This window comes from Eriocheir sinensis, chromosome 50 (genome assembly GCF_024679095.1).
Source record: "Eriocheir sinensis breed Jianghai 21 chromosome 50, ASM2467909v1, whole genome shotgun sequence".
In the NCBI taxonomy this organism is placed as follows: domain Eukaryota; kingdom Metazoa; phylum Arthropoda; class Malacostraca; order Decapoda; family Varunidae; genus Eriocheir; species Eriocheir sinensis.
In genome coordinates, this window is record NC_066558.1 from 11,059,627 (window position 1) to 11,085,483 (window position 25,857).

The 25,857-nt window shown below is 44.9% G+C and overlaps 1 protein-coding gene across 1 annotated transcript in view; it reads left to right on the forward strand.

Moving 5' to 3' along the window:
* Nucleotides 1-301: 301 nt before the first annotated feature.
* The window catches only part of LOC126982050 (uncharacterized), a 57,457-nt gene continuing 31,901 nt past the window's right edge, over nt 302-25,857 (forward strand). The window contains exons 1-2 of the mRNA XM_050833766.1: nt 302-847; nt 2,445-2,593. Of these exons, the coding sequence (XP_050689723.1) occupies nt 440-847; nt 2,445-2,593 (557 nt within the window). The 5' untranslated portion in view covers nt 302-439. The remainder of the gene's footprint in view (nt 848-2,444; nt 2,594-25,857) is intronic.

The following is a 25,857-nucleotide window of genomic DNA, read 5'->3' on the forward strand; positions in this document are numbered from 1 at the left end:
TCACTCCGCCTGCAGGTACCACGTGGACCTCCTCCGAGGCTGCTGGGCAGAACCTGCAAGGGAAACAACACACACACACACACACACACACACACACACACACACACACACACACACAACCTAACCCAGCCCTTGAGGGTACTTGTAATAACCTCTATAGGGTTGACTAAGGAGAGACTCCACTCCTTCCAGGTGCCAGGAACAGTAACACACTTCACAACACTAACACAATATTTATTAACTAGAAGCCCCAACCCACTCCCACACACAACAGGCTACAGTAAAGACAAGCTAACCTAAAGGTGCGTCCACACCTGCGACACAACAAGTCGGCAACATTAAGTACAACTTTGTAGGCAATAAGTTGTTCGACTGTTGACGGAACATTGTTGTCGACATGTTGGTAGCGATTTATTGGTGATATGTTGGCAACCCTGGTATGGACGAGTCGATGTGGTTGGAGATATCCGAGCAGACACAGAACACCAACAGCGACTGCGTGAGCGTGACCATGGAGTGGTCAAGAGAAAAGACTGCTCAATTAATTGAAATTTATCGAGGATACCCATTGCTATGGGATCCGACCCATGCCCTATACAAACACAGGTTCAAGAGGGCAGACGCCTGGCGTGAAATAGCTGAAAATATCCAAATGGAGAGAGATGAAGTGGAGAAAAAAATGAAGAACCTCGTGACACAGTTCAGAAGAGAACTGAAAAAATCTCAAGAAAAGAAGTCTGGTGATGGAACTGAGGACGCATACAAGAGTCAGTGGTTTGCGTTCAGCATCATGCTGTTTCTAGCTGACAAACACAAGCCACATAAGACCTATGATGCTGGATTTCAGGTAAGAAACTGCATGTTCGTATACTATTTTTTTTTTCACATTTACAGCACACTAATTTGGTGTCAAAGCAGAACATTTGTAATCACTTGTTTAACTACATACTGTGGCTTCAGAAAATATAACATAATTGAAATTGCAGGTACGCACAGTCATATACAACATTATTAACTTGGTTGCCAAAAATGAAGCAGTTTTAATAACTTGTATACACATATACAATACATTTTTGTGTTTACAGAAAACCGAACACAGTCAGAATCAGTTATACAATGCCTAATTGTATCTGTCTTGCCAACTTATACGACCTACATCACTGATAAAATATTCCGTAAAGCCTTCACGGATGTCCTTGCTCTCCATGTTGTTGTTTTCCGGTACTGACTCCAGTGGCATCATTGTGGATTCCATACCTGGCAGTGCATCTTGTCTCCATGAACCTGGGATAAGTGTGTCATAATCCATGTCATTAGCATCAAACGTACGTGGGGGAGTGTACAACTGTCGTGATGTTGAACTCCGTCGGAAGAAATTGTGTAAGTGTACACATGCTAATGTTATTTTCTTGGCAGAATCAGATTGCACCAGCATTGCCCTACGAAGAATTCTGAACACAGCAGTGAGAATTCCAAACACGTTCTCAACTACTCGTCTAGCCCTGCTTAATCGATAGTTGAATATCCTCTTGTTAGATCCTGGACTGTGTTCACCTGGGTAGGGTTTCATAAGGTTCTCTGTCAAGGGAAATGCGTCATCCCCAACAAATATGTAAGGGGTGGCAGTCTGACGCCCCGGAAGTGCATGTGGAGGTGGCAAATGCAAAGTTCCATCCCTGAGGGCTCGACTGAAACTAGTGTGTGAAAAAACACCTGCGTCAGATAACCTACCCTGGCAACCTACATTCACGTAAAGAAAATTGTACATACTATCAACTATGGCAAACAATATGATACTAAAGTAGCCCTTGTAGTTGTAGTAGTCGCTGCCAGTAGAAGCTGGTGCCTGCACGGTGATATGTTTACCATCAAGTGCACCAACACAGTGCGGGAAATTCCACCTTTGCTCAAATCCCCGGGCCACTGTTCTCCACTCGTCCTCGTTCGCTGGTGTCTGAAAACCATAATCGCATCCTTTATTGAAATATGAATGGATAATTAAGTCATAGGCATAGTTCTCTCTCGGGGGGATATGATTGAAGTATTCAAGTGGATGAAGGGCATAAATAGGGGTAGTATAGATAAAGTATTAATACGTTCAAGCCTAGTTGATACACGTGGAAATGGAATGAAACTTGAAAAGTACAGATTCAGACGCGATACCGGGAAGTACTGGTTCGGGAATAGAGTAGTAGACTTGTGGAATAGGTTACCTAGGGAAGTTGTCGATTGTAACACGGTGAATACTTTCAAATTAAAGTTAGACGACCATATGGGTAACAGTGGGTGGTTGTGAAAAGGACTTGCCGAGTATGGGCCTAATGGCCTTCTGCAGGAATCCTCATTCTTATGTTCTTATGTTCTCTCTCTCTCTCTCTCTCTCTCTCCAGAGATACGGAGGTCAGAGGTTTATAAATGTATTAATGTGTTTTCTTATCCAACAGAAGAGTGCAGATAACGCATCGACATTGGCTGACGCTGATGAGTGCGCAGGAGACATGGTAGTGGGTGAGTCTACATTCGAAGGAGACGAATATAGCCGTCCGAGCACAAGTGGAACAAATGCTGCTGCACCCGCAAAGATTAGGAAGATGTCTGTGTCTCGGAAATCAAGAAATAATGATGATGACATGTTACAAGAGGCTTATGACGTTATGACAGGAGTACATCGCCGCCTTACTGAAAAAGATGAACATCAAATGTTTGCAGACTTAATTGCAACAAAACTTCGAAAATTAAAAACACCTTATGCTCAGGCAACTGTACAGAATAAGATCCAAAACATGTTATATGAGGCAGAACAAGGAATATATGATAATCCCCCACAATACCATACCCATAATATGTCCTCCCTTTCAACAGACAATGTCAGATGTGATGTGACTGTGCATGCCACTGATGTTAACTTGGATGAAATACACAGTGCTCAGTTATAAGACTTGTTCGTCCTTTTTTATCCTTATCAGCAACAAGTGATATATGCACATATGATGTAATGCTTTATATGTATTATTGGTGAAGGGTACTGGTAATAAAAAGTAAATTTGGCTTTGGATGGGGCATGTCAGGGTCTTACTAACGTTTGTATATGTCTTAAATTGGATAATTTCTTGGTAAATTGCACTCACTCTTTTCGGGGACATAACGATTTTTTTACTTGGAAGGTTTTGACGTTTTCTGAAATAATCCAACACGCATTCTATCGAAAATGACTAGTTAGTTTTTTTTCAGCCCCCCTCTCCCTCAGGTTCATAACGAATCATTTCCGAGCGAATCGAATGAAGTTATTTAAGAAAATCACATCAAAACGTTTCAGAAAAAATAGTTTTCGCCTTTAAGTAATGGGATTGACTTGCTTTGGCATTGTAACCTCCTTACCTTACGGGGGGTTCTTCCCCCCCTCGTCGGTAAATGAAACGCTGTTGAAGGGTTGGGTTGCTTACTCCCCCACATCCAATCCCGTGTGCTACGACCCGTTAAATGTAAATTGCCAGAGAAGTTTATAAAAATAATAAAAAAATTGCTAGTTATGCATGATTTCCGGGTCAAAATAATCCGTTTCTGCGAGTGCAATGTACCGTTATATCTTAAATTGTACGGTAATGTACGACCGTACATGCGTTATTACACTTATCATAATTCAGTGTTAGTATAGTACATTATTGTATGAGGTCCTCTTACCTTTATGTACTCGCTGAGAGCTGTAATCAATGCATCGCAGACTTCTGGAACAATCCGGCTGATTGCTTGCTTGGACATCTTGAAAGAGTATCCGAGTCTCCTGTTGCCAGAAAGCGCAGTGTCACACCAAGGCGGTCTGATGCCGATATTGGCTGCCTGAATCTTGTGTCTTCTTTAGTTATAGTAGGACCAATCATGTGCAACAAATACTCAAAATCGGATTTGGTTATCCGAAAGAAAGTCTCGAACACTCCTTTTTCGTACATTGTACGTGGCAAGAGGGAGACATCATCCTCTATAACGGTGCGCACGAGATCTAAATGTCCTTCAGTGTTCCTATTATGTAATAGGGAGGGTCTCGTCCACACTCTACGTCGACGTCTTCTCCGATGAAGACACAAAATCACAACAGTAGCAGCTGCTGCCGCCAATGCGTCCTCGCCCGCCGACATACTCTTCAGGACTCCAGAGAGAGGTGTGGACGGTTTCACCAATTCGACTCGTGTTGCCACTATGTTGGCCAACATTCTAGCAGACAAAGTTTCAAACATTGTTGTCGATATGTATCCAGATGTTGATTGTAAGGTTTCGAACTTTGTTGTCAATATGTCGGCAGACAAAAAGTCGCAGGTGTGGACGCACCTTAAGTAACTTAAGTTAAAACCATGTGGTGGAGATGAGGTTCGATATTTAGCGTGCACGTGGTCAGCCAAAGGACGAGACACTCCTCTCAGCTCCTGCCCGGAACCCGCTTGCAGCGCAAACACACTCCTGGTGGGGCAGCTAGGGCCCTCTGCATGCAGTTGGCGATGAAACGGCCCCAGGAACCTTCGCGGGCACGTGCAGACACAGGGGCAAGGCGGCTGGTAGCAGCGTAAACACCATAGACAGAAGGAGGGAACGAGTGCAGACGCTACGAGGTCAGGAACCACAAGGCCGAGCCCGGCCAGCAAGGAGCACCATGGACAAGAGCGGAAGAACACACAACCTCTCACCTCGCACACACAACAGGTTACTTTGTCATACTAGCATGCAACATATATGTAAGCAGGAATTATCCTGCTCTCCACTGCTACTCCGATGGGCGTCCTGTGAATTCAAGCTCACAGTTAACAGATGATGAAAGAAAAAGAGAGAGGGATGAGCCAACACTGTCTGGCAACTCCGCGCCAGCCGCGGGGCACAGGTCTCCGTCCTCACTGTAACTAGTTACACCCATCCAAGATCTACAGTACCAGGTCTCCTCAATTCCGACGTATTTTCGCAGATGCTTGTTCATTGACGTTACCAGGCTGTTCGAGCGTAGGTTCAGCTGGGCCGATGGGGTCAGTCGCTCTTCCAACCTCCGTGCAGTAACAGCTAGCTGGCAGTCGCTCTCAGTTTCTCACACACACACACACACACACACACACACATGTAAGCTAGTAATAAGAATGGAGTAGAGGGTATCTACTCATAGCCATTGACAAGGCACATTATAAGAATTACATATAGAAAAAATATGAAGTAGGGAGATATACAAAATATTATAGCTGTTATGCGTACATTGGAGTTTGTGAGTACACACACACCACACACACAAAACTACTGCTACTTATAATAATGATAGCATCAACATCTAGGGGCAAATATGGGGTATTCTTGAGAGAGAGAGAGAGAGAGAGAGAGAGAGAGAGAGAGAGAGAGAGAGAGAGAGAGAGAGAGAGAGAGAGAGAGAGAGAGAGAACGGCAGCGCAATGAGAGAACGGGGAATATATAATAGTTTCCCGTCTTCCTCACTGTCTCACAGCCAGCTGACGTCACAGGCTGCGCAGTAGAGGTAAAGTGAGGAGACCTGATACTATAGATCTTGCACCCATCCAAGGCTGCTGTGGGATAAACGTAACATTAGTAGGATGTATGACGAGCCAGGGACACCTCTGGACATCCTGCAACATGAAATAAGCGGCATGACACTCACATGGTCACTGGTATATCAAGGAAGGAGTCATGCTGACAGTGGAAGAAAACGTATCATTAACAGAAAAAAACGGTGTGTCATGGGGGCAGACCGTGACACTCTTTTCTATGCATTTAACTTTTTTTAAATTGGTGACAACCTTAAAGTTTGCAGTAACTGCACTCTAATTGCTTTTATTGTCAGTTAATAAATTGCTAATCCAAAATGCCGTCCAACCTGAGACATTGCGAAGTATGTTGCGAGAAGTACGCCCCTAAGCATTTTAGAAACTCCTTTGCCTGTCGCTTGTGTGTTAGCGACCGTAAGTACGACGATTTGCAAATGAAATATGACATCCTAGAAAAAACAACACGAATCACTGAAGGAGTTTGTTGCGGCCAACATAGTTGTGCCGCAGGCTAGCGACACTGCCCCTTCTTTGTGAGGTAAAAGCAGTTATTGCACTAATGCTGTTTACCAGAAATGAAGCGTTTATGGGCTCTACTTACGGGGGTGCTCACCCCGAGAATAGGCCTATAACCTTCCAATTATCAAAATTTCATATTGTCAAGAAAAGTGATCAGCAATTATCTAAAAATATTGTAGTACTGTAACACAGGAAAGGGTGTACGTGAGCCCGCAGATACATAAAACGGGTTTAAAGGGACACGTGTTTAAAGCGCTGCGCCACAATAGGCCGGAATGACTCCCAAACAGAGGCTCATATTTGCTTGTAAAATGTTGTTTGATGCGTCTCTTTTGAGCATGGGAGGTGGTGGTGCATATTGGCAACTAGACCTCCCTCCTCCCTCCTCCCCGGTCTCCATAGAAACAGGGCTCAGAAGCTGCTCTAAGAATTGCCACGAGTGAGCTCCTTGAGAAATGCAAAGGAGACACGCAGAACTCGAATGAGAGTTTACACACCGTGATATGGAATGAGCTCCCTAAAACAAAATTATTCAGCCTGCTACGCATGATGTACTGCACATACAGAGCTGTGGTGAAATTCTACTTAGGAACGGCAGCGATGGAGGCGGCGGAGGAAAATCAAGGACTGGAGGCCAAAATCATCCACGAGAAGATTGATCAGAAGAGAAAAGCAAACGCTTTGAGAAAAACAAAGAAAAAAGAACAAGCAAAAAATAAGAAAATAAGGAAAATACAAGAAGAGGAAGAGAAAATCGCAGAGGAGGGAGAGACATACGGCCAGGGATGGCCCCTCTCCCTTAGAGGTATGCATGCCGCACACCTGTTTGGTGAGCCGTGTCACGAAGGAGAGGGAAGGCCCTTATTACTGGAAAAAATAAACCCCTCTCTGATGAAGTGGCACTGTGATGACACCCCAGAAATGAGGCAAAAGCCGGTAAAAGTGAAAGTAGAAAATTATCAGAAAATCAGGAGGACCGTCGGCACTACTACCCTTTGGTGAACACGTGACATCAATAAGTAGTAGATATTTAAATTTTGCAATGCCTAGCTCACTACATTTTCCCAATTAGATGCAGAGTATTATGTGTATAAATAGTGCCGATTAGTAAACAAATAGATGTGGGACTGCTTTTTGAATACTTTAAACGCCCGTATCTCAAAACTACATTTTTTATATGTAAATCGGTGGTTACGAGCGAATATCATTTGGAATCTCTTACAAATCGCCATACTTATAGATTTTTTTTATGCTCTACAAAATGGTAAATTTGAAATTTTCATAAAGTGAATATGTACAGTGCCAGAAAGAGTTTTATCTGAAAAACTGGCGAACGGCGCGCGTCGGCGCAGCGGTCGAAATCATTATGACGTCATTTCGTGACATACTAATAAATTTAAAAAAATCAAATTTACAGTTTTATAGGTGTTCCATTGTAGATTATAGCAAGACAAACCACAGGTCTCTAATATCGATAATAAGCCTGAACCACCTCTTGAAAATATGAAACCGTTATGACGTAATAAAGTCATGACGTAAATGACATAACGTATTGTCATGAAGAGAGATTGTAGGTAATCATATTCTGATTATAATTTGAAAATTTCAAGTCGATTGTTTTAAAAAAAAAAATTACGATTTTTTTCTACTCTGGGTGAGCACCCCTTTACGTCGAAAATATATATTTTGTAAATAAACCCACCAACGGCGCCCCGGGGGGCGAACGCCATTTTAATGGGGACAGTGCGCATGCACAATAAATGCAAGTAACGCCTATATTGCTTAAGGATCGTGTGTTAAGGCTAAATCAAGTAGTAAATGTATAGGATTCCGGAGTTCAAATAGTTGGTTGGAGAGGCTTTTATGTTGGTTTCATATGTGGCGAATCTATCGAAGGTTCGAGGTCAGGTGTTTCTTGGCTTGCACCTGCTCGGCTCACCTGGGTTCTGAACATGTTTTACTGTTTTACTGAAGAAATGGCGGCCAGATGTGCTGGATGTGATTGGAACTTATTGGAGTTGGGGAGGATGTTTGAGAACAAAGAGAAAACTTTGGAGTTCTTGTGTGGGCACAATTTGATACGCGGCACCTACATATGCCCAAAATGTGACAGTGAACTAGAAATTAAGGATACTTTTGTGTTCAGGTGCAATCGGCAGCGTCGTGTTGAAAAGAACAAGAAACGTGTGGTTCAGCGCTGTCGTTCTTCCTGTCGACACGGAAGTATTCGTGGTTTGGCGGGTCAAACTTGAGAGTTAGCCAGATAACCTATGTAACCTATTTGTGGAACCAGCGACAAAAAAGTGTTAAACAATATGCGCGGGAAGTGCGTATTGACGCCAAGACAGTCATTGAATGGTTTTCCTTGTGCCGGGTAGCGGCTGCGGACTATTGCGTCACCAACGCAGTCAAACTTGGTGGCCAGGATAAGACTGTGGAGGTAGATGAAACCAAGTTTGGAAAGAGGAAATACAATCGTGGACGTGTCATAGAAGGCACGTGGAAAGAGACTAGCAACATATATCTAGTACCTGTGGTGTCCCGGGACAAGGACACTCTCGTGCGAGTTATCAAAGACAACATTCTCCCGGGCACTCACATACTTACAGACTGCTGGAGCAGCTATAATAACTTAAGTGCCGAAAGCTACACCCACTCCGCAGTCAACCACTCTTTGAACTTTGTGGATCAGCAGAGTGGTGCCGACACCCAAAATATAGAGCGGGAGTGGAGGGAAGTGAGGATCAGCATTCCAGGGTTCGGGAGGCGAACTCACCATTTCGCCAGATATCTAACCGAGTCAATATTCAAGGGGACGTTCCCGGATGTTGGCGACCGCTTCCACCATTTTCTTCTCCACTCTGCAAACATATTCCGTCCAGTAAAGGTAAGGGGGGGTCCAGGGGGGCGCAGCCCCTCTTGGTTAACATGGGGGTCGAATTCGGTTGGAGCTGTTTAAATATGCTCCCCCACCCCAAAAAAATGACTTCCCGCGGGGGGGGGGTCCAGTGGGGGTGCAGCCCCTCTTGGTTAGCAGGGTGGTCGAGGGGGGCAAAGTCGATCCTTTAGCAGGTCGTAAAGTTCGGTTGGAGCAGTTTAAATATGCTCCCCCACCCAAAAAACCCGACTTTCCGCGGGTTTTCCAAGATCGTTGGGGGAAGGAAATTAATTCGGCTTTTTCTTTACTTTTAAGTTCTTCCGCCTTCATATTATGGTTACGGGACATGTATTTAGTCCCTTAACCATAATATGGAGACGTAATATCGTATCTTGGAGGCGCGGAGTGATTTTCCACAATTACCCTTTAGATACCATTCTTCTCACTGTTTCCTTTTTGTCTCTGTTGAATATCAACACCGTGGCTAAGACCTGGAGGTGAACGGTGGGTAGAGAAAGGCTGGTGGCTGCTCTCTCTTACGCCATGCTGAGAGTTGTTCATTTCAGCGACAGGAACTTATACAGACAAAAACCGAGAAAGCAAATATACACCTACCTCGGGTCAACTAAGAATACAAAAACTTGACTTACAGAAACTAAATGAAATTAATTATAACAAAGGGGAATAATGGATTCAGTAATTTGAGCTTAAACTGTTAAGATTTATCAAAATATATGGAGGAGTAATTAAATAAACTGTACTTTACATGGGAGACTCAAATAACTTCTTCACTAACTTCAACATACTCTCCACCATAGGAGTCTAGCACTCCTTTTAAATATGACAACTGTTTTCCTGAGCGTAAAGCATCAACCTTAAATTATTCATACATATCACTCGGGAAATATTTTTTACGGACTCAGAAACTAGTCCGTCAACTTGAACGTCAATTGAAGTTACAAGTCAAGTCTTCTAGGAACTTTAACCGACCTACCAGAGCGAGTATGAGTTTCAGCAGGTGTCTCAGGAAGTGGACTGGAATATGAGGACTCCTGGACAGCTGCATCAACATCAGGTAAATCTTGGGCAGTCTCATTAACATCAGTATAATCATGGCTAGATACTTCCAAGTCATGTAACTTCTGAACTGCCCTCTTTAGTACTCATCTAGAAGTCTTCACATTTACACTTCTGAGAGCACCATCCTGACCAGGAAAAATATCTACAACCAAACCCAGGGGCCACTGTACACTTGGAATGTTGTCCTCCTTCACTAGGACTAAGTCACCTTTCTTAATACTGCATTTTGAAGTGAAATCCTCAACAGTTGGGGGCAAATTGGAAATATAATCTAAGCTCCACCTCTTCCCAAATTACTATAAAGTCTGGTTAGGATCCAACTCTGAGTGAGTACTAGTATTTCTGCCAATGAGGAAATGTGAGAGATAAGGGAGTAGCACTATTAGGTTAATCCCCAACATAAGTGAGAGGTCTTGAGTTTATACATGCTTCTATTTCATGTAGTACAATCTTTAGTACACTTCTGGAAATATACTAAACACTTAAGAGTTTTCCTGATGGCAGACTTAACAGATCTTATCAAACGTTCCCACCACCCTCCACACCATGGAGAACGGGGAACTATAAACTTCCAGTATGGAGATATGTGACCATAAACCTTCTGTATTTGCCCACTGCAAGCAACACAAGTTTTGGCATTATCTGAGAACATCACTGAAGGTCCTCTCCGTGCAATGAATCTGCGTAGGGCAAGCATGCAATCCTCAACACTCATAGAGTCAGTGAGCTCTAAATGTATAGCTATGACAACAGCACAGGTGAACAGTAAAATGTAAAATTTCTTGGAAGGGAAATCAGAGCAGAATAGAGGGACAGCAAAATCCAGGCCAGGTACTGTAAATGGTGGAGCAGCCTTAACTCTCAGTTCTGGTAGTGGGGCTATTGGTTGGCTACAAGCTCTGTAATCATGTATCTGGCATCTCACAAATTCCTTGATCACAGACTTAGCAACTCTTCTTATTCCTATAATCCAGAAACTTTCTGTCAAGGTAGATACAGTGGAAGAAACAACTACATGTTTAAGGATCATGTTTCTTAATGGTCCCCCCAAGCGAAAAATATAGAAAAAATCACCCCTCACACAAACCATTTCATAATATATATCAAAGCATTTGTGATCAGATTATGTATCATCTATTTTGGGGGGGTTAAATCATGGCACAAATTTGGCCCGTCGCTGCTACACGGTAAACCCACAAATTTGGCCCGTCGCTGCTACCGGGTTAAGAAAAAAATGGTGAAACTTGACCAGTAGCTTTGCTAGGTGACATTTTGAAATTAGTATTGGCTGTTTGCAGTCAACACTTAATTAGGCATTTTCCAGTCTACCTATGATTCTCAATAAACCTTTATCATCTAGAAAGGGATATAGATTAATCAACTTTGACCCCTTAGGCTTGTCACTCAGCAGAGCCTTATCTCATGAGGAAACATATATATCTGTACATGATCAAACATCTTTACCTTGGCATCATCTAACTTTTTGGCTGAAAGTGGACCAGAAATCTTATCAGGTGTTATTTTTATTTTTTTATATTTATTTTTATTTTTTTTACGTCGCGGCCTATTGCGCCGATAGGCTTCTTCCCGGTGGGACCTGATGGTCGGCCCAAGGCTTCTTCCCGGTGGGTCCTGATGGTCGGCCCAGCCCGTTCTGGCGCAGGCGAGTGTTTATAGTGGCGCCATCTTGCATTGGCTCATGCTGCCCTCCCGGAGCTCATCTTTAATCCTAGAATCTAGAGTCTGGGTTGATAGGTGGTCTTCTGGACAGCATGTGGGTAGTTTTAAGCCACTCGGCGGCTGCTGAAAAATCCCAACTTGGTGGCACCGGTCGGGGATTGAACTCGCGTCCTCCTGAACGCGGAGCCATCACTCTGTCGACTCAGCCACCGCCTCCCCAACACATTATGTGTATACCTTAACACCAAGCAACAACACGTTGAGCTTTACTAAAGTCATCCCACCTCTCATACTCAAACACAGGTGGAGTAGGGTGTACAGTTACACATGCTAGAGCAGGGGTTCCCAACCTGGGGTACTTGTACCCCCAGTGGTACATTTGCACTTTTCAGGTGGTACATTGGGTCCGAGAGAATAACCACTACTGTACAATACATCTGCATTCAAATTGCACAATGTCGTTTTCTTTTTTCAATTTCCTTATTTTAGTAAGCAAAACTTATTTAAATTATAACATCAGTCTACACATACAGATATCATTATAAAATAATATCAAAATATTACAATTTCATCGTTTTTTATCCTAAATGTTTAGGGGTACACGGGAACCTATACAAATGCCCAAGGGGTACAGAGGGACAAAAAGGTTGGGAACCCCTGTGCTAGAGCCTCAGTAGTCTTGTACTCCCCATTTGTACAAATTGATTATGTTTCCTTTATACTGATACTGAGAGGTTCAGCTAGCCAAGATGGTCAACACATCCACAATCTGATCACCTAAGACACCTCTAGGAATTAAATCAGCTTTGAATTTCTGCGACTGTGTTTGCAACAAACCAAGCTAGAGTTATCTGTGAATCAGTCCAGCATAATACTTTAGCATTCATGTTTAGATGAAGGGCATGCTCCATAAAGCTTACTAATCTTGCACACAATAAAGCCCCCATCAACTCCAATCTGGGCAGAGTTATGGTCTTATTTATTAGGTGCCACTCTAGACTTTAAAGTGACTATTGCAACCCTGTAGGCACCATCTGGTAAGCAGGAACGGATATATACACAGGCACCGTAACCTTTCTCTGAAGCATCTCCAAAGGCATGAAGCTCTACATCAGTTAGGCTATTCCATTTAAGGGGGGGTTGTAAAGTAAAGTAAAGTTGTAAAGTATCAAATCCCATGTTAAATTTCTTATGTTCTAAGCGTATCTCCTCCCTTATTTACGGGCCGATTTATTTCATTATAAACACATTTTATTTAAGAAGGATGGGAGATCAACGTTTGCTATTGGTAAGTTTTATACAATAGTACGAATTTTTTTTTTAAAGTTCGATGTAATAAATGAAAATTACCATATACATATTTTTCAAAAATCAAAATCAACTTCAAACAATAGTTCCGATAGAAGACCCTATTTCTGACACATACTTTCATAAGTTGCAGTAAGAGATATGTGTATAACAAAAAGTGCAACGGAGGGGATATTTTTTTAATTACAAAATCATGGTTTTGAGATATCAAGTGATGAAGATGAAATATTTTTTTTGTATTTTACCTATTCCAACGAGGGACTTGAAATCCACAGGATACATACATCAGGATATGAAGAAAAAAGCAGACATGGTTTCCTTAACTTACTGCCTTTGGATGTGTACACAGGCTGCTTTGTTTACCCATGGTTAGGTGTTTTTTACGGGGTCACAAATGCATGTACTGGAATTTGACCATATTTCAAAGTAAAAAACAGTCTTCTACTGTGTAAAATCAGTAACATATAATTCAAAAGACATCTGAGGCGGATATATAGAGTGTTTTGTTGGATTTATGAAAAAAAAAATATTATGTAAGTCGATTTTCAGGGATAAATATGAAAATATATTAGTTATATTAGTGGCTGCTAAAACTTCCCATTTTCTCGACTAGTGGAGTGACAAACCTAAGAGTATCATGACAGACCATGAAAAAAATCCTAAAATTAAAAAAAATGGGTGAAAACAAAGATTACAAGCCAGTGCCACCACGCGGAAGCTCATTACAGGACGTTGCATTGCATTGCAATGCATGTTGCATACCAATGTATTATTTTTTCACCAAATTCATTCATACACCAAAAGAAAGAGAAAATTCGCAGAACTGTCTAAGCCAAAATAATAAAAAAGGATTTTTTTTTAGGCCGACCATTTACAACTCCCCTTAAGAAAAGGAAAATAACATCTGTCCATCTTCCAATCCCTGAGAGATGCTGCACTCAGGACCCTCTTTTCAAATTTATGCTTCACGTCCTAAGGCAATTTATCATCCCACTGAAGACCCAGCCTCCAAATAGCTTGAAAAAGTATTGTGCCAAACATCACAAAAGGGACTGATAAGACCTAGAGGGTCAAAGATCTTGGCAATCAAGCTCAGCATGCTTCTTTTGCTATATGTCAGTTCAGTCTGGGTGTTCAATTGTAAGCCTTCAAAAGGAAACTCATCAGAAGTGTTACACCACTGCAAGCCTAACACTTTAGTAGCTTCCTCTCTATGTACTTGATCAACTTTATCCTGATACATGAAAGTTACTGGTTTAGTGTTTGAAACCCACTTAGTCAGAGGCATGCCAGCATGTGCCAAAACCTCACAGGCCTCTCTAAGTTTGCAGGCAGCTTCCTCCACACTGTCAGCACCACTCAGCCAGTTATATACATACACATCCTCTCAGTTATTGTATTACTTCAGTACATGGATACTTCTCTAAATGATGCTTTATTGTGTCATTCAGTAGAAATGGGCTGGCAGTGTTTCCAAAAGGAACCCGCAGGAATCTCATGTACTTAATCTCATCCTCATCTCTCAACAAGAAATGGTGTACATCTCAGTTTCGTCTTTTCACACACAACTGTAGAAAGGCTTTGGTAACATCAGCAGTAAGAGCAATAGGCCATCTTCTAAACCTGATCATCACTTCTACTAAATATGGGTTGAGTGATGGACCCTTCAAGAGACAATCATTCAGTGAAATTTCATTATACCCGCTGGCTGAGGCATCAAAGACAGGTCTCACCTTGGTACTGTTACTAGTTTATTTAAACACAGGGCGGTGAGGCATATAAACGGTAGGATTCTCACAGACTATCTCATTGCTAGGGATTTACTCAACAATACCTTCTTGCACACAGTCCTCAAAAAAACTTGTTATATGCAGCTTTCAATTCAACATCTTTATCTAGTTTGGCATGTAATTTATCCAGTTTCTTCATAGCAAGTTTCTCGTTGTTCAGAAGGGCACTTTTCAAGGAGTCACTTTTCCATGGTAATGACACATCATATCTGCCTTTAGGATATGAAACATTCTGTGAAAACTCTTGCAAGGCAGCATCTGACTCAAACTTATGATCTGATTCCTTGGACTGTATCCCTATAGTCTCTAAGTCCCAAAACATGCTCACATCATACTCAGACACTTGAGGTAACCGTGTGTTTAGACGCGTATGTCCCGTCCGAAGACGGGTCAAGGCTGTCTGCGAGCGACGGTCACGGACATTTTCGTATGACCAAGGACGAGACACAGTCCTGGTAATCTCTCCCATTTTGGAAGTCGCACCCCGAGCATTCCACCTCTCCTGCCAACTGGCAAGAATTGCCTTGCGAATCTCTGGAAACATATCTGTACATGGGACAGCACTAGTGGGGGCAGCTCTAGCTGCTGCCTCCCTTGCAAGTCCATCAGCTCGTTCGTTCCCGTGTACGCCAACGTGTCCTCGAACCCAACACAACCCAACGCAATATCCCCTGTTGCTGAGCAAATACAGCCACTCGAGAGCAGATAAAACTAGGGGATTAACAGAGGGAGTAAAGGAGCCCAGCGCAGAAAGAGCGCTACGAGAATCACTAAAGATCATAAAAGAGTCCACAGAAAGCGTAAAAATAATCTGTAAAGAGGACTATTGCAGACAGCTCTGCAGTAAATACAGAAGCAACCGAAGAAAGATTACCTCCCCGACAAAAGGAGGGAAACACAACACCAAAACCAACTCCAGCATCCAATTTAGAGCCATCAGTAAAGACAGGGATGGAGTCCGAGTGTTCAGTGAAATGCTCTAAAAATAAGGCTCGGGACGCATATGGCGGTAATTCCCTCTTACTATCTATAGTGGGAGAACACACGGATACACCGGGGAACTGCCAGTATCCAACCCTAGGTACTCGATAAGGGCAGATAGGAATGGGAGGGAAAGACAACGGTGAATTGGCAGACGCTACCCGAAACCCAAAAGGTTTAGGGAGACTAGGTCGCACATCATATGCAGGCGAACGGGAATCCCGCAAAATTGACACACAAGGAACTGATTCTGGAAGGCGTTGGACGCGGAACCAACAACGGAATAGAGAGGACTGGCGTCTCAAATCCAGAGGCAGGACGCCAGCATCCACGAGGAGGCTAGGTATCGGTGAAGACCGGAATGCACCAGTAGCCAAGCGGACCCCGGCATGATGCACTGAGTCCAACACGCGTAGGCGAGCCTCCTTGGCGGAGGAGTATACCTCGCAGCCATATTCCAACTTGGAAAGGATGAGTGTTCTGTGGAGGAGGAGTAGCGTGTCCCTGTCTGCACCCCAAGAGGTATGAGCTAAAACACGAAGGAGGGACAGGGCTTTCTGACAAGCCGCCTTAATTTTTTTTTTTTTTTTTTTACAACAAAGGAAGCAGCTCAAGGGCACACAAAAAAAGAAAACAATAATAAATAAAAGCCCGCTACTCGCTGCTCCTAAAAAAGAAACAAAAGAGGTGGCCGAAAGCAAGATCAAATACGGGAGGAGAGGTGTCCTGATACCCTCCTCTTGAAAGAGTTCAAGTCGTAGGCAGGAGGAAATACAGATGAAGGAAGATTGTTCCAGAGTTTACCAGCGTGAGGGATGAAAGAGTGAAGATGCTGGTTAACTCTTGCATAAGGGGTTTGGACAGTATAGGGATGTGCATGAGTAGAAAGTCAAGTGCAGCGGGGCCGCGGGAGGGGGGGAGGCATGCAGTTAGCAAGTTCAGAAGAGCAGTCAGCGTGGAAATATCGATAGAAGATAGAAAGAGGGGCAACATTGCGGCGGAATTTAAGAGGTAGAAGACTATCAGTATGACGAGGAGAGTTGATGAGACGAAGAGCCTTAGCCTCCACTCTGTCCAGAAGAGCTGTGTGAGTGGAGCCCCCCCACACATGAGATGCATACTCCATACAAGGGTGGACAAGGCCCCTGTATATGGACAGCAACTATGCAGGGGAGAAGAACTGGCGGAGACGGTGCAGAACGCCCAGCCTCGAGGAAGCTGATTTAGTAAGAGATTAGATATGAAGTTTCCAGTTGAGATTTTGAGTTAAGATAGACCGAGGATGTTTAGTGTTGAGGAAGGTGATAGCTGGGTGTTGTCAAAGAATAGGGGATAGTTGTTTGGAAGATTGTGTCGAGTGGATAGGTGGAGAAACTGTGTTTTTGAGGCGTTGAAGGACACCAGGTTCTTCTTGCCCCAATCGGAAATAATAGTAAGATCTGAGGCTAAGCGTTCTGCAGCCTCCAGCCTTGAGTCGTTAAGTTCCTGTAGGGTGGGTCTTCTATTAAAAGAAGTTGAGTAATGCAGAGTGGAATCATCGGCGTAGGAATGGATAGGACAGTTCGTTTTGGAAAGAAGATCATCAATGAACAACAGACAAAGAGTGGGAGATAGGACAGAACCCTGTGGGACACCACTGTTAATAGATTTAGGGGAAGAACAGTGACCGTCTACCACGGCAGAAATAGAACGGTCAGAAAGGAAACTGGAGATAAAGGTACAGAGAGAAGGATAGAAACCGTAGGAGGGTAGTTTGGAAAGCAAAGATTCGTGCCAGACCCTATCAAAAGCTTTTGATATGTCCAGCGCAATAGCAAAAGTTTCACCGAAACGGCTAAGAGAGGATGACCAAGAGTCAGTTAAGAAGGCTAGGAGATCACTAGTAGAACGCCCCTTGCGGAACCCATACTGGCGATCAGATAGACGTAAATGAGGCACCCAGGACGAGGTAACAAGTCGTCTCTACACAGGACAGTCGCCTATTACCAAGATATAAGTCAGGGTCCGGATGAACGCCTCGGATGTTAAAGAAATAGGACGATAGTTAGTTGCTTGGAGATGATCTTTCCCAGACTTCAGAATGGGAAGAATTACAGCCACACTCCACAGAGATGGAAAATCACCGGTACGCCAAATGAAATTGTAAAGATCCAATAAAAATGTAAAACCACAGTCAGACATGTGGCGTAAGAAAGCATAAGGGATGTCGTCTTGAGCTGTCGAGGAATCATGACACTGGGATAAAGCCGTCTTCAGCTTGAAGAGAGAAAATGGGATATTATAAGATGCCCCTCCGGTGGAAGCGAAGTTAACGCCAAGTGATTCCAAATCCCGGCGATGATGTGCCCTTGGTGCAGTAGGATTTTTCCTTAAGACACTGGCAAAGTGCTTGGCGAATAGGTCAGCAACAATCTTAGGGTCCGCCACCGTCTCCCCTGCATGTGATAGCACTGGAGGGGGAGGGGGGGGAAACTTCCCAGAGATCTTACGAACTATGTTAAAGACTTCTGTGAGTGCAGTTCTGGTAGTGATGGAAGAAAGATAAGCCTTCCAAGAAATTCGTTGAGCCTCCTTGAAAGTGCGTCGTGCTCGAGCACGCGCTCGCCGAAAAGCATCCAAACACTGGGGGTCCCCACGGTGACGACGAAGTCGCGAGAATGCAGCACGCTTCTCTTGCACAGCAGTAGTGCAAGCAGCGTTCCACCAGGGAACAGGACGTTTAGGGAACTTGCCAGACGTCCTGGGGACGGATTGAAGGGCTGCAGAATGTAAGGCATCAGTGAAATAGGATGCAGCCTCGTCGGAAGTTCCAAAGTCAGCCAACGGACGAAGAGAGGAGCTAAGTTCCGTAAATCGCTGCCAGTCTGCTTTATCTAGACGCCAGCGAGAAAGGCGTGACTGTGGTACGGAATCAATGCGTTCCAATAAAATTGGAAAGTGGTCACTGCCATACAAGTCCGGTAAGACCCGCCAACTAAAATCAGGAAGAGAATTAGAAGTGCAAAGTGAAAGATCTATAGAAGTAAAAGTACCAGTCTGGCTATGAAAATGTGTCACCTCCCCAGAGTTTAACATTTTTAATCCCTGATCCTCAATAAAAGAAGCAACTAAGAGTCCGCGTGGGTTGGTAGAACCATCATCTCACAACGGATGGCGACCGTTAAAATCCCCTAATAAAAGTAAAGGCGAAGAAAGTTCCTGCACCAGGTCGTCAAGATCGTGTCTGTCAATGGGAACACCGGGAGGGAGATAAAGGCTACATAATGTATAAAATTTGCCCAAATAAACCTTAACAGCAACAGACTGCAACGTTGAGTGAAGCTGTAATGGAACATAAGGGATATCACAGCGAACGAATATGGCGGTGCCACCATGGTGGCCCTGTCCAGGATTAGGGGTACTGTAAACGGCAAGATACCCAGGAGGACTAGAGTGAGGGTAGTCTCCGAGCATTGTCCCCTGTAAACAAAGACAAGCAGGAGAAAACCAAGATATCAATGCTCGGAGTTCCTCCCGCGAGGCCCGTAGGCCTCTACAATTCCACTGGAGGAATCGGAAGAAGTCTATTTACGAGTACGGGGAGGGTTCCCAACACTGTCTCCAAGGGATTCCTCAGTTTCCATATCCCGATCAGGAAAACCACTAGACGCAACAGGAACTAGAACAGAGGGAGTCGCAGCAGGCTCAATATGAGTCTCCGCATCTTCCTCCATAGGCCTTTCATGGGAGACCCCATACCTCTGGCGGACTTCGGCGAGGCAATGTAAGGTGCATGTACATCAACATGCATCACCTGGGATGAGGCCGGAGAAGCCCCATCAGAACCTGGAGGTGACTCGACAGAATCACAGGACAAAAGGGAAAATATATCATGGGACGTAGTAACAGTAGCTTCAAAGGGCCGGAAGGAAACCGTAGAGGACACCTGAGCAGCGGGCTGGGCAGAAGAGCGAGTGCCTAGCGATGAGGTGTACGTCTTTGCTCCAGTACCGGCCTTCTGGCGGTAGAGGAGAACACGGCGCGCACTACCAAGGCTGATAAACTGACTATTTGCAAGTTGCAAAATATCCTGTTCCAGGCGATATCGTGGGCACTGTCCGGAGGACAACCGGTGAGCATCCTGGCAATAGAAGCAATAAGCATCTGACTCACATTCCGCCGTGGAGTGTGAGCCTAATGCAGAACAATTACCACACCGAGAAGGCTCAGTGCAGTATTTCTTACCATGACCATACCCGTAACATGAAAAAACACTGTAGAGGGCGGTCAACAAAAGGCTTTACCCGAAGATGGAGGGGGCCAATACTGACACGGTCAGGGAGGGTAGAACCAAAAAAGGTGAGATGTATCATTTTACCTGAACCCTTCATCTTGGACACCTTATGAACAGAACTAGGGCACATCCCAAGTATTTCCTCCTCAGAGAACTCATAGAGGTCATGATTATATATACTGCCTTTACTATAATTGAAGGCATGGTGTGCTTTGACCGTTTCAAACATGTCGTCAGCAGGGCATGGTAGATGTTGCAGCATTTTAGCTCGAGTAATATCTTCAGCCCTGACTAACACCCCCTTCCCATACCTTTTCAGATTCCCCTCAGGGATCGTGCCAATTTCTTTGGCGAGGTACCAAGTAGCATGAATGAAGTTGCCACGCCCATTCCTATAGTATGCAACAAACCAACGAAGGGGAGGGACCTGGCTGTCCCTGGGAGTTGGCTCTAACAAAGGGTCTTCAATGAGATTCGGGACATAGTCCATGTCACTGTCCGAAATATTGGAAGAGCGAAGATGTTTCAATTGAAATCCAGCACCTGCGATAGGCAGAGTCGCAACAGCATCACACGCCGACTGGGCTTCAGCGCTGGAGGCAAAGGTCACATAGCATCTGTTTGACTTGGTCTCCATCATAAATGAGACGGATACGAAGGAATGTGCCAAATGGCTTGAATAAGGAGTGCAAGGCACGGTAGGAAAACGATGGATCGATATTCACCATCTGAAGTGCGTCCAGCTTGGAAGAAGGACTCACATCAGAGTTACCCCCGGAATGGGAGGCAGCCTTGTCAGACACAAGTGGACTTTTGTGTCGCACGGACTTATCTTGGTCGGCCCCTCAAGGGGGTAGGGACTTTCCAGCGGCACCACCAGGAGCCGTGAAAGGCTCCAAGGTGGCGACGAGAGAGGACCGTGTAGGGGTAATCGGGGACAGGCGGACGTCAGGGAGAGGCAGGCCGAGGCAAGGGAAACTTACCCATACACAGGGGAGGTGTTACACTCCCCCACACCCCCACCCACCACGGAGCCCAACAAGGGGAGGCTGAATGTTGGGGCCAGACCGCACCCAACAGCCCCAGGGGTAATGGGGAAGTATACGCATCCACTGTCAGGTGTTTAACGGCGGCCGCGGGACCGTTGCGACCGCCCACCCGGCAGAGACTACTTGACCCTAGCCATCGCATGACCAGCCGATTGATTCAGTGGGGCCACACTGAACCGCCCGTCTTACCCCAACCCTCCCACCAAAGGAGCGTGTTGCCTACCGAAGGGAACTACACCCTGCCCCTGATGAGAGGGCACGGGGAGAATACGGGACGCCACGCACGGCAAACACGTGGGGAGACAGTAGCCCTGCCCTGGGTGGTAAAAGGGCAGGGCGGGCGAAGGCAACAACAACAAGTAGGCCTCCTCTACCGGTGATGAGGGGGGAGCACTTGGTCCACGAGGCCAACGGACATCGAGCCCTACCGAGGTGGGCAAGCCACCACGGTAGGTGGTGCCGCCGATTTCGCTTCAAGCCCCGTCACCACGACAAGGTGACTCCCCTTCGACGGGGTCTCTTTAGGGGAAGACAGACTCTCCCTCTTACCCGCTGTGACGTCCTTGAAGGCCTTTGACTTATCGATGCCCTCAATTTCATGTCGTAGAAACGTCAGAAGCCAGTCGAGGTCACTCTTGTCCAGCACCCTTGCGAGCCCACTCCAGACGAATCTCATTAGGCAGATGGGACAGGATGATGGGAGTTAAAGGAAGATTTCACACTGCTTGCCTGACACGCCTAGGCCTTCTAAACTTCTGATGTGTGTCAGTATCTCATCTCTGAAACACCAAAGTTGAGACACATACTTGGGTCCCTTGTCCTTCCCAGGGACATGGCTACTCAAAAAGGATTGTACATGGGCAAATACAATTCTCTCAGGCCAATATATCTCTCCTTCAGTAGGTCACAAGTAGTACTGTAATTAGCACTAGTATGTGAGAGACCTTGAACTACTGATTTGGCTTCTAACAAAGACACCAGATAACTGAACTTACCTACAACTGGAATCTCTGTGTCATTTATGTGAGATCTAAACCGATCCCAGAAGGACACCCATTCTGTAACATCTCCTTTAAACTTTGGCAGTTCAAGCTTGGGTAACTTCACTTCAGGTGACTTGCCAGTTATATGTAGAAGCACTCCCAACAGAAGATGATTCCATCTGACTGTCCTTCATTAGTTCTTGTAACTTCTCATTTGCACGTAGCCAGTTCTCTTGACTGGCACGTCTGAAACTGTCTGCATCATCTATGCACTGGTCTAGTAGGTCACCGTCGCCTTCTAGAAGTTCAAGTTCAGGCTGTCTCTTATCTATAGTGCTTAATCTGCGATCAAAGGTCTATATGGCACTTCTCAACTCAAAGTCACTGATGCTGGGTTCGTCTAGTAAGACCTTTAAAGTTTTGGACTCTGGTGACCCAACTTCGAGCAGCTGTTCTTTTTTATGTTGCTTCTTCCTTCGCTTGCCCCATTCTGACTGGTTATCTTAGCCATGATTACTCTCAAGAAAGTATTGAGGGCTCCACTTCCCGGGTCTGGGCACCAATATGTTGAATATGAACACCGTGGCTAAGATCCGGAGGTGAACGAAGGGTAGAGAAAGGCTGGTGGCTGCTTTCTCTTACGCCCTGCTGAGACTTGTTCATTTCAGCGACAGGAACGTATTCAGACAAAACCCGAGAAATTAAATATGTACCTACCTCGGGTCAACTAGGAATACAAAACTTAACTTACTGAAACTGAAAATAATGGATCCAGTAATTTCAGCTTAAACTGTTAGATTTATCAAAATATATGAAGGAGTAATTAACCTTCTAGCTTTGCTATGCGGCGTTGTTATTGTCCAGTATCTACTCAGGCACGCCGTATATTTTACCTGATAAGTAGACTGCGGCGGCGGGCCACTGGAGTGGCTTAGCTAGTAGACTGCGTACGGTCACCCAGGTGGCTTAGCAAGTAGACTGCGGCGAGCCACTCGAGTGGCTTAGCTAGTAGGCTGCGTAGAGCCACCCTGGTGGCTAAGCAAGTAGACTGCGGCGAAAGCCACTCGAGTGGCTCATCGAATAATGCATGAAAGTTATCATTATATTTTAGTTGAGAATAAATTTGTATTTTCTTACCTTTAATTACATATAATTAAATAAATTGTATTTTGTGTACGTAGGTTGATAAGTCGTTTGTCTTCTCTTTTTTTTTCTTCAAAACGATTTCAGTTGAGCTCAAAGTGGCACTGTGAAAGGTGAGGTTTTTACTGATTTCAGTGTTTTTGTTTACGTTGCTAATACATAGTGTCGTTTTTATGTCTACTGTGTAATTTTATGCTGCATAATGATAGTATTTTTTACATTTTTAGACCTGCTGTTGAAAAAAATGAAATTCGAAAAAAATGTGGCATAAACTCTACGTAAAGTCTATGGATTTGTCAATTTCTTCAAAAGAATACTGATAAAATACATATACTATAATAGTCAAAAATAACGGAATACAAAGACCAGTAGGCCAAGAAACAAAGGTGTCGGCAAAGGTAAATATATAACTTCCATATTCTAATAAATACTTATTGTACACTGAAATTTGTTTGGGCTCATTTCAATTCTATAATGTATGAAAATTAGTAACTAATTTTATTATTCATATAATGGAATGTAGGCATACATTCCACGTACTTTCTCTACTCCTCATGCTAAAAAGCCTTGGTTTAATCACGCTTGTTCTCGTGCTGTCAAAGATAGAGTGGCAGCTCACAAAAGGTAAAAAAAAGCCTTCGAACTCCCGCTAACCATGACCTTTACATTTTGCCCGGAATCGTGCCAAATCTATTCTCCGATTTACCAAAAGCTCCTTCATTGATAGAAAATGCCAAAACCTTGCATTTTCTAATTCTTCCCGTGACTTCTGGCATCTAGCCAAAAACATATCCTCCAACTTCACTTCTTCATCTTTCCTTTCTCTCCTTAGTCCTGACGGCAACACCGCCGTCTCATCTATATCTAAGGCTGAACTCTTCTCTCAAAGTTTCTCTAAAAACTCCACTCTGGACGATTCTGGGCATATTCCTCCTGCTCATTCCCCCTCTGACTCCTTTATGCCTGTTATTAAGATTCTGTCCTCAATGGACTCAATCCTCAGAAGGCTTATGGACCTGATGGAGTGCCTCCTATTGTCCTTAAAAACTGTGCTTCCGTGCTGACACCCTGCCTGGTCAAACCCTTTCGCCTCTGCCTGTCAATATCTACCTTTCCTTCCTGCTGGAAGTATGCCTTAATACAGCCTGTGCCTAAGAAGGGTGACGTTCCAATCCCTCAAACAACCGTCCTATAGCTTTGCTTTCTTGTCTATCTAAAGCTTTTGAATATATCCTTAACCGGAAGATTCAAAAGCACCTTTCCACTTCTGACCTTTTATCTGATCGCCAGTATTGGTTCCGCAAGGGGCGTTCTAGTGGTGATCTTGCCTTCCTAACAGATTCTTGGTCATCCTCTCTTAGCCGTTTCGGTGAAACCTTTGCTATTGCGCTGGACATATCAAAAGCCTTTGATAGGGTCTGGCACAAATCTTTGCTTTCCACACTACCCTCCTACGGTTTCTATCTCTCTCTGTACCTTTATCCCCAGTTTCCTCTCTGACCGTTCTATTTCTGCCGTGGTAGACGGTCACTGTTCTTCCCCTAAACCTATTAATAGTGGTGTTCCGCAGGGTTATGTCCTATCTCTCACTCTCTTTCTGTTGTTCATCAATGATCTTCTTTCCAAAACAAACTGGCCTATCCATTCTTACACCGACGACTCTACTCTGCATTATTCAACTTCTTTTAATAGAAGACCCACCCAACAGGAACTAAATGATTCCAGGCTGGAGGCGGCAGAACGCTTCGCCTCAGACCTTACTATTATTTCCGATTGGGGCAAGAAGAACTTGATGTCCTTCAGTGCCTCAACCCCGCTGAGGGGAGTTCCTTGCCGTGGTAGCGGGGCTTGAAGCCTGGTCGGCAGCACCACCTACTTAGGTGGTCCGTCCACCTCTGTAGGGCTTGCTGTTTGTCGGCCAGAGTGGACTAAACACTCCCCCGTCACTACTGGTAATGGAGGCTTACCAATGGTGACGTATGTGCCTGCCCGACTACCATCAAGGGCATGGCTGAGCCTCCCCACGTGTTTGCCGTGCGTGGCGTCCCGTACACTCCCCGCGCCCTCTCGTCTGGGAGTTGAGTCCACCGCGGGGTAGGGTGTAGTTCCCTTCGGTGGACAACACGCTCCTTTGGCGGGAGGGTTGGGGTAAGACGGGTGGTCTTGTGTGGCCCCGCTCTATCAATCGGCTGGTCATGCGTTGGCTAGGGTCAAGTGGCTGTTGTCTGGTGGGCACCGCAATGGTCCCGCGGCTGCCGCCTCACACCAGGCAGCTGCCACGTATACTTCCCCCACTACCCCTGAGGCTGCTGTGAGCTGTTGCTCCAGCATTAGCCTCCCATGTTGGGCTCCGTGGTGGGTGGGGTGGGGAAGTGAAATAATTGTCACCTTTATGGCATCGAAAATCCCTGAATTTACCTCGGCCTACATCCCTACCTGACCTCCGACCGTCCCCGGAAACCTCTTCTCGCCTTCCTCATCGCCACCCTGGAGCCGTTTCAGGCTCCGAGTGGCACTAAAGGGCATCTGCCTCTTCTTTCTTAATCCCCAGACGGTGGCTCCCGGACCAAGAGCCGGAAGCAGGGACCAAAGAATGTGCCAGTCTCGCAGAGTTCTCAAGTTGAGGTCCTGCCCGGTCTATTTGA